Source organism: Hypanus sabinus, chromosome 3 (genome assembly GCF_030144855.1).
Source record: "Hypanus sabinus isolate sHypSab1 chromosome 3, sHypSab1.hap1, whole genome shotgun sequence".
Classification (NCBI taxonomy): domain Eukaryota; kingdom Metazoa; phylum Chordata; class Chondrichthyes; order Myliobatiformes; family Dasyatidae; genus Hypanus; species Hypanus sabinus.
In genome coordinates, this window is record NC_082708.1 from 57,704,739 (window position 1) to 57,718,271 (window position 13,533).

At 40.9% G+C, this 13,533-nt stretch overlaps 1 protein-coding gene across 1 annotated transcript in view; it reads right to left on the reverse strand.

The window, feature by feature from the left end:
* The window catches only part of slc9a2 (solute carrier family 9 member 2), a 99,164-nt gene that overhangs the window by 67,340 nt on the left and 18,291 nt on the right, over positions 1-13,533 (reverse strand). The window contains exon 3 of the mRNA XM_059964407.1: positions 9,917-10,167. Coding sequence (XP_059820390.1) covers positions 9,917-10,167 — 251 coding nt within the window. The remainder of the gene's footprint in view (positions 1-9,916; positions 10,168-13,533) is intronic.

Sequence of the window (13,533 nt, forward strand, 5' to 3'; positions counted from 1 at the left end):
CAGCTCGCATTAACCACTTGTGCTCGTTCCACATTCTCACAACTCTCTGAGTGAAGAAGTTTCTCTTCATGTTCACCTTTCACCCTTAACCCATGACTTTTAGTTGAAGTGCCACCCAGCCTCTAGGAATGTTCAGTTAGTTCAGTGATCTTCAATGTAGCGCTGTGTTATTCATTAACTGCAGGCCACAGGACCAGTCTGCCCTGATCAAAATTGCACAAAATAGCAATAAAAGAAAAGGTGTAACTAGAAACCAAAAATACATATAACATGAACAACAGATTCCTCTAAGAAGAAGTCCAATCCACAAACTGTGCTGACTAAACCATGCCAAGAACCCAATACTCCTGCACCTTCCTTCAGCAGCAGTGACTGGGAGAGAGGAGGAGACTGGTCAGGTGCAGGCAGATGACACTGAACACCTGCTTATCCTAATTCATTTCAATCTTGCTGCAAGAATTAATTTGGAAGAGCATATACAAGTAGTGAATTAGATTCAGTGGGAGGTAAACCAAAGCACAGAATGAATTAAATAAATATTGGAATTTACATGAGCTTTCCGAAATAAAATAAGGTTGTGAAAGCAGTTTTGACAATAGGTTTTAGTCATGGAAAAAGCCTGGGAGTAAAAGTTCAGCTCCGTGCCCAGGACGGTGACTGGGAAAGGAAATGGAGACTGTAGAGTTTTGAGATGAGGCACAATGAGAAAAGTTTATTTTAAATTGGAAGCAGCGACAATTGACCAGGGTCATAGTTAAATTTGTCTTGGGGTATGGAAACAGTCAAGATGTTGAATGAATTTCAAAGTAGTAAGGCTGAGAAAGCAGGAGTACTGGATATCAGCAGTCATCCAAGACCATTGGCCGAACATTTACTGAAGCTTCAGGCAATGAAGGATGGATTCATTGGCCAGAGGAACAAGGGGTAAAACTGAAACCTTGCTGGAAATGCACCCTTAACTTGGAAAGGGAAGAAATGTTGAAACAATGTACAAGAGATTTAAAGCACCGATAAATAAAGAGGCACTGTTAGAGGTGTGGTAGTCAGCAAAGACCCTGCTTGTCACAGTGCTTGGGTTAATCACATAGAAAAATATCAGAGTAAGGAAATAAATATCATTGAATTCCAATTTCTTAGAGGCCTAGCAGAAAAGGGTTCTCAGTGCTGACCTGGAACCTGCTTGGTAGGGACAACTTTAAGACATGCAAAAGCAAGTCTCACAGATACATCAGGAGCCTTTGCCTTCAGGAGTGACCTGCAAGTATGACAGGGCACCCAAAGCAAATAACAAGCCTAGAAATGGCACCCAAAATAATGCCATTGTATGTCACTACACTTTATACATTATTTTGCATGCACATTGAAGAACTCAGAAAGGAGACTGGCCACTTTGTAAACCATCCATTAAGTTCCAGTTTCAAGGTACATTTATTATCAATGCATATGAGATTTGTCTCCTTACAGGCAGCCAGAAAACAAAGAAATCCAATAGACCCCATTTTAAAAAGACCATCACAGTCCCAATGTGCAGAAAAATAACAAATCGTGTAAACATAAACATATGCAAATAACATTCAGAACTAAGCCATGAAGCAAGTCATCAGCTGATCCAGGAGCCTATCAGTTGCATGCCTGGGCCTCAGTTCAGCGCAGAAATGAGTAAAGCTCGTGAGCAGCTAGCTGAACACCAGCCCATCTCCTGCCTCCGATCCCAACACCTTGACATTTTCAATCTGACCCTGTGCTCAAATCTGCCAAACCTTGGGTTGATCCTTGCTCTTGGACCTGGGACTGGGCATCGTGACTTGATTCGGCCCATACTGAACCTTTATAATCTGACCCAGTGCTTAAATCATCCAAACAAAAGGTTAATTTTTCACTCTCAGGCCAGGCCTCACTGCATTAGCTCTGTCTTGCCTCAGGTCTGCTGCTTTGAATTGCCCCTAAGTCCACTCCAGCAAAGGATTGGCTCATCCCTCATTTTTGGGCCCAGGCTTCATCGTCTCGATTTGGCCTGTACTCACCACATTGCAACCATCCTGCTCCTTTGAGACTTTGGTTCACATTGCAAAAATGACAGGTCATACAGCTGGTTCAAAAACTCAACTCCAAAAGGGAAGTTACAGGCTACTGATTGAAGTGATCATTTACCAGAAAAAGTATAATTAATAAGTAGTTAATATCTTCATTCACTGCCAGTAAGTCGCTACAGTGCTTCACCAGTGCCATCTTAAACCAGATTCCATATTCCATTTGTTTTATTCTTAATAGAAATCAGATCATGTGACACAAAACAGGTAGCATAATACAACTAGCTACATACAAGACTGCCCCAGCTGATAACCAAATCTGCCTAATTCAAGATGTAGAGACAAATCTTAAATCAAATACTGTCAGTTAGACCACTGCTCCAATATTAAACATGAGAATAGATAAAGAAGGATAGGTTCCCATTATCAATCATCAATTCTTCAAGCTCTACGGTTGTTTTAATTGTGTCTTCCAACTCATTACAGGATAATTTTATGACTCAAGGCTGCATTGTAGTGACTGATCAGATCGAGCATTTGGACCAGGATTGGACACACTCCCAGATGCACTTCAAAACTCTGTGCAATAAGCATCAGGGAAAGCAAAGCAAATTCTAAAAGTGGACATTCGCCTCAAACAATTGAATTATAATAAAAACACAAGAACAGAAAAGCAGATTTAGGGTCAGACCTGTGCTACCCCTCACAGTGCTACTCTGTCATCAAAGAACACAGCTGATAGACTCTTGGCCACAACGTCACATTCCTGTTCACCAGAAGCCCAAACAAATATCCATATTGAAACTATTAAATTATTCAGCTTCTGGATGAGAGATTCAGATTTATAAATATGATCATTTGAAATAAGTACTTAAGCATCCCAACTTTAAAGCAATTCTTTGTTTGCTTCCATTTTACACAAAAAAAACCTAAATAGTTAGAAGTTGCCACCTCAGCAAGTCCAACCACCCTGCTTACTCCCTGGAACATAACCATATTGGGCACGTGTTCATGTGCCTATTATATGGCTAGTCCACCGGCAGCAGGTACAGAAGACTTGTCTAAAGAACGTGCCTTGCCAAAGCAGGAAATCACAAAAAGAGCTTTGCATATTCAGTTGCACCAAACGTAGTGGAAAACATTTTGCAATTCTCCAATCCTTTTAAGTGCTCAGCTGTCACAGCAGGAAAAACTCTGGTGAATCATAAACTCAAATTAGATCTTACTTAATATGGATTAATTTGCCTTCAGCCATTATTAAAAGGGCAAATCTAGCACAAGGTTGAACAAACAACAAGTGAGTTAAGTGGAAAATTAACCTGTTTTAGTCACAACAGTTAGAGGAATATTGTTTCTCAGACCTCTGCCAGTATCGAAACAAAACAGGAGAGGGCCAGAGACCAATAATGTCCATTGTGCATTCTGCAAATTGCTGTGCTGTGCTGCATGATAAAGCACTTTACAGAAACTGCTAAACATTTACAGTTACGTCAAATTAGCATTCACAGAGCTATTGTGCATTTTACTAATACCCACACACATTCCTCAACTGCTGAAGCAGGCCTTAACTTCTAGGTTAAGACCCACTATTACATTCTTCAGGAGTTGTCCCAATCAGTACCATAGAGAAAGAATTTCATTCTCCTGACACGATGTTTGATACCTCTTCAACACAAAGATTACAATAAATTATTAACTACAGTTTCAATTGCTATGATCATCTATTTAACCTTAACCTTCTGAACACAAGAAATTCTGCAGATGCTGGAAATCCAAAGCAACACACACAAAAATCTGGAGGAACTCAGCAGACCAGACAGAATCTATGGAAATTAGCAAACAGTCGACATTCCGAGCCGAGATCCTTCTTTGGGACTGGAAAGGAAGGGGGAAGCTGTCAGAATAAAAAGGTGGAGGAAGTGGAAGGAGGATAGCTAGAAGGTGAAGCAAAGTTGGAAGGAAGATTAAAGGCTGGAGAGGAAGGAATCTGATAGGAGAGGAGAGTAGACCATAGCAGAAAGGGAAGGAGGGAACCCAGAGGGAGGTGATAGGCTGGTGAGAAGAGGTAGAAGACCAGAGTGGGGAATAGAAGAGGGGAGGGGTAGATTTTTTTCCAAAAGCTTCCCAAATGGCCAGAGCTTCCGTTGAATGCTACCCAGATGGAGTATAAGGTGTTGCTGCTCTGTCCTGAGGGTGGCCTCATCTTGGCATGTGAGGAGAACACATTAGAATGGAGCTGCTCAATAAAGTGATCCCCCAAGTTACAACTAACATTTTAAATATACTAAGGTAGATTTGCAGAATTATGTATCCACAATGGTAGGAAATCCCAACTAGTTCCCTTTGGTGTCTGTTCCAAAAGACTATAGTCAGCCTAAATACATCCCTTTCGTTACACAGTAGAAGGATGGCTCCATGAATATACAACTAACCAGAAAACTGAGTTACAAACCAAACCTGTCCTGAACTGTAACTGTGCATTAAATGGCAGAGATACACATTTAACAATGTCTTAATAGCAGGAACATTCATGTGTTGTGTTTTCAATAAGGACAGAGAATTTCCTACACCCAGGGATTGGCTTCATTAGTCAGAACATATCAGTTGGGAGTTAAACTGTGTACAGGTTTTATTTCCTGAAGACTGGTTCCCATTTAGTTAATCCACAATTATGCTATCCAACACTGTTCACCCTCTAGATAATGATCCCTACTGATCAATTACCCGTTTACAATAATCCTACTTAATTCTCTCCACATTCTCATCAGCACCAGCCAGTTTCTGCCACTCACCCACACATCAAAGGTAGTTATTGCTAATTAACCTACCAACCTTTACATCTTTTGGTTGCTAGAGTGTGCCAATGCATCTTACTTGTCCAGAAGGATCTCAGGTTGGTAGGCTGCAATCTCTCTCTCATAAACAGTTGAGTTTCAGGCTGAGACCCTCCATCAGGACTGGAAAGAAAGGGCCAGGGGAAGCTGGAATAAGAAGGAGGGAGGAAGGGAAGGAGTACAAGGGAAGGGAAGGAGGTTTTAGGTGCTGGAGGAAGGGGAATGGTAAGAAGTTTAAATGGAAAAGGTTAAAGGATAAAGAAGAAGGATCTGATAGGACAAAGGGAGGGAGGAGGGATACCAGAGGGTGGTGATAGGCAGATGAGGAGAGAAGAAGGGATAAAAGGGGAATCAGAAGGTGCAATAAAAAATGAGAGAAGTGGAAGAGGGAGAAATTACCATCAGCTAAAGCAATCGATGTTCATGCCATCCGTTTGAGGCTACCAGGGCAGAATATGAGGTGTTGCATCCCCAGACTGAGAGTGGTCTCATCATGTCAGGAGAGGAGGCCAAGGACCAACATGTCAGAGTGGGAATGGAAAATACAATTAGAATAGTTGGCTACCGGGAGATCCCTCCTGTTGTAGCAGATGGAGGGAAGGTACTCAATGAAGCAGTCCCTCAGTCAGCGCTGGGTCTCACTAATGTAGAGGAGGCCATACTGGGAACATTGGATAAACTGACAGAAAAAGTGTTGCCTCACCTGGAAGAACTTAAAGCAGCTTGTGATTGAGCCCTCTGGGGGAAGGGCTATACAGGATTAGGTGTTGTGTAATGAACCAGAATTGATTAGGGAGCTTCAGGTAAAGGAACCTTTAAAAGACACTGAACATAATGTGATTTAAAAAATTACCCTGTAACTTGAGAGAGAGAAGCTAAAGTCAGTGGAGTACGGTGAATTAAAGAGGCATGAGGCATGAGCCAAAATACTAACGTTTGTAGATTGAAAGCAGGACAACAGCAATTGTTGGCATTTCTGGGAGCAATTCAGAAGACACAGGATGGATACATACTGAAGAAGAAGTATTCTAAGGCGGGATGACACAGCCATGACTGACGAAGGATATCAAAGACAACATGAAAACAGAAGAATAGGGAAATAATAGGGCAAAATTAGTGGGAAGTCAGAGGATTGGGAAGCTCCATGAGGGGGCAACTGTAAAAGCCATAAGGAGGGAAAAGAGGAAATATGAAGGTAGCTAGCCAATATAGTCAAAAAGAATACCAAAAGAATTTTCACATCTATAAAAAGTAAAAGAGTCACAAGAGTAGATATCAGACCACTGGGAAATGATGCTAGTAATGGAGGACAAGGAAATGGTGAATGAAATGAATAAGCATTTTGCATCAGTCTTCATGGTGGAAGACACGAGCAGTAAGCTGAGTGTCAGGCAGAAGTGAGTGTAGTTGCTATTACTAGAGAGAAGGTGCTTTGGAAGCTGAAAATCCTGAAGGTAGATAAGTCAAATGGACCAGACAGACAACATCCCAAGGTTCTAAAAGAGGTAGTTGAGATTGTGGAGGCATTAGTAATGATTTTTCAAGAATCACTAGATTCCAGCATAGTTCCAGATGACTGGAAGAATGCGATTGTCTCACCACACTTCAGGAAGGGAGGAAAGCATAAGAAGGAAATTATAGGCCAGCTAACCTGACCTCAGTGGTTGGAAAGATGCCGGAGTCAATTGTTAAGAATGAGGTCTAAGGCTACTTGGAGACACATGCCAAATTTAGCATGGTTTCCTCAAGGGGAAATCTTGTCTGACAAATAAAAGTGTAGACTATTTCAAAACAGGAAGTAAAGTTGAAAATCCAAAGTGCAGGGAGACCTGGGAGTCCTTGTGCAGGATTCCCTGAAGGTAATTTTGCAGGTTGAGTCAGTGGTGAGGAAGACAAATGCATTGTTAGCATTCATTTTGAGAGGACTAGAATATAAAAACGAAGATGTAAATCTGAGGCTTTATAAAGCACTGGTGAGGCCTCACTTGGAGTATTTTGAATAGTTTTGGGCCCCTTATATAATTAAGAATGTGCCAACATTGGAGAGGGTTCAGAGGAAGTTCACAAGAATGATTCTGGAAATTAAAGGGTTAACAAAAGAAGAGCTTTTGATTGTTCTGGGCCTGTACTCACTGGAATTTATAAGAATGAGGGGGGATCTCATTGAAACTTAACGAATGTTGAAAGGCCTAGATAAAGTGAATGCGGAGAGAATGTTTCCTATAGTGAGCCAGTCTAGCACCAGAGAGCACAGCCTCAGAATAGAATGATGACATTTACAACGAAGATGAGGAGGAATTTCTTTAGCCAGAGGGTGGTGAATCTGTGGAATTTGTTGCCACAGGCTTCTGTGGAAGCCAGGTCTTTGGGTTTGTTTAAGGGAAATGCTTGCAGGCAAATTGCCAGGAGGGTAATCAGTGTAGATGAATGAGTGGACAAGGCAGTCACAAAGAGTAATCCCTTTGGAAAGTGGAGAGTGGCAGGGAGGGAAGGATAGGTTTGGTGGTTGGTTCCCATAGGAGATGGCATATGCTTTGGGGAATGACATACTGAATGCAGCGATTTGTGGGGTGGTGGGTAAGGAAAAGGGGAATTCTCTCCCTATCGTGGTGGTAGAAAGATGGGTTGAGAGCAGATGACTGGGAAATGGAGGAGATGAGGGTGAGGGAAGTACCAATGGAAGAGGGAGGGAAACCCTGTTCTTTGAAGAAGGAGGTTATCTCAGATGTTTTAGAATGTTCTCTTTCTGAGAACAGATGCCTGATCTATTGCATTTTCTCCGATTTTCTAGTTTTAGTTCAGACTTCCAGTAGCTGTATGTTTTTCTTTTTTTTTCTTTTAAATTTTCATTTACTATATCTTAGCGTATTTCAAAACAAAATTGGAAAAGATGAGATCACATGGAAACTTAAAATTCTTATACTGGATGCAGAGTGAATGCTTCCTCCAGCTGAGCAGCCTCTGGTCATTGATGGCAGTTTCAGAATAAGGAGCAAACAATCTGAGACAGAAGAGGGAAAAGAAGTGGTGAGTCTGCATAATTCTCTACCCTAGAGTTCTAATAAGGCTCCAGTATTGTTACTTGAAAATCAATCAATGGATTTCTTGATGTTAAGGAAATGCAGAGATAGTGCTGAGGTAGACGATCAGCTGTGGTGAATGATAGGACAACAACCTACTCCTACATCTGTTTTGCTTTTAATCTCAAGTGTTTATGATGAGAAAAGTTGGAAACCATACGCCATAGAATTTATATATTTGGATAATAGGGTGAAGGTCATTTTGAGAATGAAATAATGGATGGAGTCCTGTTCCGCCTGCATCTAATTGAACAAAGTGTTTCCCCATCTATTAAAGTGGCAGTAGTAAACCAGAGCTGCAATGAACCCATGAAAATGAGAACTATGTGCCTCTGGAACTGAAATGAAAAATAACTAAAAGCTAAAAGACTGCAATGTCACTGCTTTGTCCTAAAGATTAATTTTTATTGGATTACGATAACTAGACACATTCTATTCTTAAAAGATCAGATTTTAAATATTGCAAGTTATTCAACTGTAGCCTATTGTCCTTTTTCAGAAAAACAGCATCTTCACCAGACACCCTTCTCCTACTTGTTTGATCCCATACAACCCAAAACACAAAGCATCTCCTCAGAAGTAACACTACACCATGAACAGTTCTAAACTTTCACTGCTTGCGGAGACAGATTGTGTTTGTGAAAATGTATTCACCAAACAGTGCTTGCCGAAAAGGAAACCATGCATGGATTTTATTACCGTGAGCTCTCACAGAGATATAATTGGGCCTTGCGGTACAATTGTTCGTATATTTGTAGACAAATGAAACTAAGTTTTCAAATTCAGATGAAATGTAGGTCCAGTTACACCACCCACCAGGAGCAGTACAGCTGTAAAATCCAGATTTTCTGCTCCTGTTTATGGACAAAACAAAATTAATTTCTAGCACAAAGACATAACACAAGCCCATATCTTTCCATTAAAGAGTTTTACCCATCAGCTCTTCAATCACCCCTGATAAAGAAAAACTATCATACTGTTGGAGGAAGCTTGCTGTATGCAATTGTACTGTATGACCTCTGTGTCAACAGCAATCATTCATTAACTGTCTATATAACAGTTTGAGACAGATTGTGAAAGGTGATAGTAAAAGGTGATATTTTCTCTTAATATGCTATGTCAAAAATATTTTTACTAAGGATCCTAATTGCCTTCAAAATGCACAGAATATTAATGGTTAAGGGGACAACTAAACCAAAGACAACCAACTGGCTGTCAAAGTTTCAATGCTTGGCTTTGCTATTTAAGGGTGGAATGAAAGTGAAGCAATGGAAATACTAAAGACCTTTAGGATGCTGCAGTAAATAAGTATGAATAAAATAAATGCAGAATAGATTCATTGGACTTGCACAGGACTGAAACAGTGTCTTGAGCTCACCTTGTCCTCAATGAACAAAACGCTCATCTATGCTAATACCATTGCTCCTAATTAGTCTATATCCCCCAATCCTTTCTTTTTAATGTACTTTCTGTACCTTTCCAAATGTCTTGCAAATGGTGCAGTTGTACCTTCCTCTTCCAGCTCATTTTATATACCTATAACCCTTTGTATAGAAAAGATTACCTTCAGATCCCTTTTACTGTAAAAGCTTTCCTTTCACGTAGAACCTAAGCTCTCTAGATTTACACTTCCCTTGCTTTGGGAAAAAGACCAACTATCTATGCCACACACACAAAATTCTGGAGGAACTCAGCAGGTCAGGCAGCATCTATGGAGAAGAATAAGCAGTCAATGTTTTGGGCTGACTATCTATGCCTCTCATAATTTTATAAATCACTAAAGGACACCCCACAGGCACATCCATTCCAGGAGAAATAATTCCTGCCTACCTAATCTCTCCTTAGGACTCAAGCCCTCCAGCTCAGACAACGTTTTATGTGATTTTTTTTCTGTGCACTCTCAACCTTAATCACTTGTCTTTGAAGATAGAGTAATCTTCGATTAACAGAAGACGGATTATCAGATACTCACGCCATGATTCCAGACATGCGGAACATTTCTGCTGTCAGGTAGCAGAGGTAGCTGTACAAGAAGACAAACAGCGGCTCAATTATGCGAACATTTTCTGTAAAGCGAGTGGTGAAAGCTGCAACAAATCCATAAATAATTCCAACTAGAATACCACCAATGCCCACCACAAAAAACTGAGCAATGCCAGCAAAGATATCCACAGTTTCAATGGTGCGCATCTGGCAGAGTGACTTGAATGAGTGGTACAGAGCCTGAAAGAGACAAAAGAAAGCAATCATCCATGAGATCACATTTAGATGGCTGGAGTTCCATCATCATTGTACAATCGAACAAATAATGCTTATAGCACAAACTTAATTTTGTTTTACATAATGGAATGAATTTCATGATGGAAAAGAATTGTAACTGGAATCAAAGTTGGACCAAAGTAGCTTCACTAAAAATCACCAAATCTACTCTCTTTCCTCAATCAGCTTGAGCCCAAAGTAATAACTAACAGAAACGCTGCCAAAAGAAAATCAATGTTTACGGGCTCAAGGAGATTGTAAATGGTGGTTCTCCTCCACCAGCACTTACTCAGTGGATTGACAACAAGAGAAAATCTGCAGCTGGAGAAAATTCAAGTAACACACACAAAATGGTGGAAGAACTCAGCAGGCCAGGCAGCATCTATGGAGAAGAGTAAACGGTCGGCATTTCAGGCCGAGAACCTTCATCAGAACTGATGAATGGTCTCAGCCTGAAACATCAACTGTACTCTTTTCCATTGATGCTGCCTGTCCTGCTGAGCTCCTCCAGCATTTTGTGTGTCTTGCTCAATGGATTGACGATTCCCAGCTGACAGGAGCTGCAGAGCACCCATGGTATAACACCAAGGTTTCCCTGAGAGCCTCTGTTATTGGTAGGTGTCATTTCCATTCCCCATTGGAAAACACTAGAACCAGTTTGATGTAGGTGATATCATTGGTAGGTTTGCAGATTACACCTAAATTGGTGGTATACTTGGACAATGAAGAAGGCTGTTCAGAGTTACAAGAGGATCTGGATCAACAAGAAAAGCAGGCAAGGAAATGGCAGATTGAATTTAACTCAGACTTGAACAGGTCCATATTGGAATGTTAAAACATGATATGATAATCTCAGTGAACCGAAAGGTCTTGGGAATGCTGATGAACAAAGAAACCTTGGTGTGCAAGTACGTTGTGATAACGCAATGTTGACAACACTTTTGGACTGGGTAACGAAGAAGGCCGATGGCAGGCTTGCCTTCATTGGTCAAGGAATTGAGTATAGGACTTGGGATAACAAGTCAAATTCAACATGACATTGGTTAGGCTACACTTATTGGAGCATTGCAAGCAGTTCTGGTTATCACACTACAGAAAGGATGTGATTAGAATAAAGAGAGTAGGGAAAAGATTCACGAGGATGTTGCCTGGATTGGAGGGCTTAAATAATGAGGAGGGATCAGATAGGCTAAGTTTATATACCCTGAAGCAAAGTAGGCCAAGAGCGACATGATAAAGAAATATAAATTGGATAGGGTTGATAGCCAGAGTTTGTTTGCCCTACGTACGTGTGGTTAAAACTAGGGCATGAGGGAGGAGTTTTAAAAGAGGATCGGAGGAGGTATACTTTTCACACTAATAGTAGTCAGCATCTGGAGCTGATGGTGGAGGGAACAGTAATAATGTTTGAGAGGCAACTGGGTAGGTATTCGAATGGAGGGTTATGGAATTAAGGCGGACAAGTGAATTTAATGTAAATAGGCATGATAGTCCACACAGACATGGTGGGCTGAATGGCTTGTTTCAATAATGGCAGCAAGTTGATCACTGCAAATTCACCAACTCTAAAGCTTGGCAGCAGTTCCTCCAGCGTTCATGTATTGTTCCAGGTTTCAGCATCTCCCACATGTTCTCAGAGCCTTCTTGATGAGAAATAACAAGTCCTGCTGAATGCCTAGCCTAAAACACTCAAAATAGTGAAGCATCATCCACAGTGGCATTTAGTGCAAATGCAGGCAGCAATTGACAGTTCAGTATATACGTATGGTAAAGGACCGTACACTGCTAACACTAACCATGTATGCTCAGTGCATCTGTTCCCTCAAAAACACAAAGATTGGATTTAAATTCACTAAATGCCACTAACATCTATTGTCTAAATAGCCGATGATGCCTTTCAACACACCAGTTTTGGGTAAATATGTCCTTCAACTGCAAAGTGGCGATTGCAAAACTCAAAAACAAATGTACAATCTTACAGCTCTACACACATCATCTTTAACAGGATGAGAAAATACAGTTCACCGATGAAATGTAGAAACTAATGGTCTCTAACTGGCATCGGTAATGGCAAATAGACAATGGAATTACAAAACCAAAGCTGATATTTTAAAAAAACACATCCAAAATTTGAATTAATGTACAGTGCCTTAAAAAAGCATTCAGCCTCATTTCACGAAAATGAGTATTACAACTAGGGATTTTGATTAATTTAACTGAGAAATTTTATTTGTGAATCATATGCTCCTTTCTTCACAGTTGAACCCAGAAATCTGTAAAGCATGAAAAACTAAAAATCCAAAAACTGAAATGTCAGCAGTCCAAAAGCATTCATTTTTGCTCAGTACTGAGTACTCTCACAGCTATTACAGTCAGTAATGTTTTTGGATAAGTCTCTATTAACTTTGCATAACGTGATGGTGCAAGATTTTCCCATTCCTCCTTAAAAAATTGCTCAAGCTTTGTCAGGTTATTTGAGGAGCGACAGTGGACAGCAACCTTGAGGTCTTGCTGGAGATGTTTGATCAGGTTAAGGTCAGGACTATCACTGGGCCACTCAAGGACATCAATTTTCTTCATTTGAAGCCACTCCATTCTGGCAGAGTACTTTAGGTGTGGTCCTGCTGAAGGACAGGCTTCCTCCACAGTTTAAGCTTTTTGGCAGAGGCTAACAGGTTTTTTATCCAGGATCTCTCCATGTTTAACAGCATTCATCTTTGCATCAATCCTGACGAAATTTCCAGTTTCTGCTGCTAAAAAGCATCCCCATGGCATGATGCTACCAACACCATACTTTACAGGAGGGCTGGTGGTACTTGGCTGTTGTGCAGTATTAGATTTACACCACATATACCATTTAGAGTCAAGGCCAAACCATTCCACTTTAATCTCATCTGACCACAAGACCTTCTGGCACATAAGACCGAGAGATATAGGAACAGAATTAGGCCATTTGGCCCATTGAGTCTGCTGCACCATTTCATCATGGCTGATTCATTTTCCTCTCAGCTCCAATCTCTTGCCTTCTCCCCGTATCCTTTCATGCCCTGATGAATCGAGAACCTATCAACCTCTGCCGTAAATATACATAAACACTTGGCCCCCATAACTGCCTGTGGCAAAGAATTCCGCAGATTCACCACTCTCTGGCCGAAGAAATATCTCCTCATCTCCATTCTAAAAGGATGCCCCTCAATTCTGAGGCTGTGTCCTCTGGTCTCTAGTCTTTCCCACCATAGGAAACATCCTCTCCACATCCACTCGGTAAAGGCATTTCACCATTCAATAGGTTTCAATGTCACCCCTCTTTCTTCTGAATTCCAGTGAATA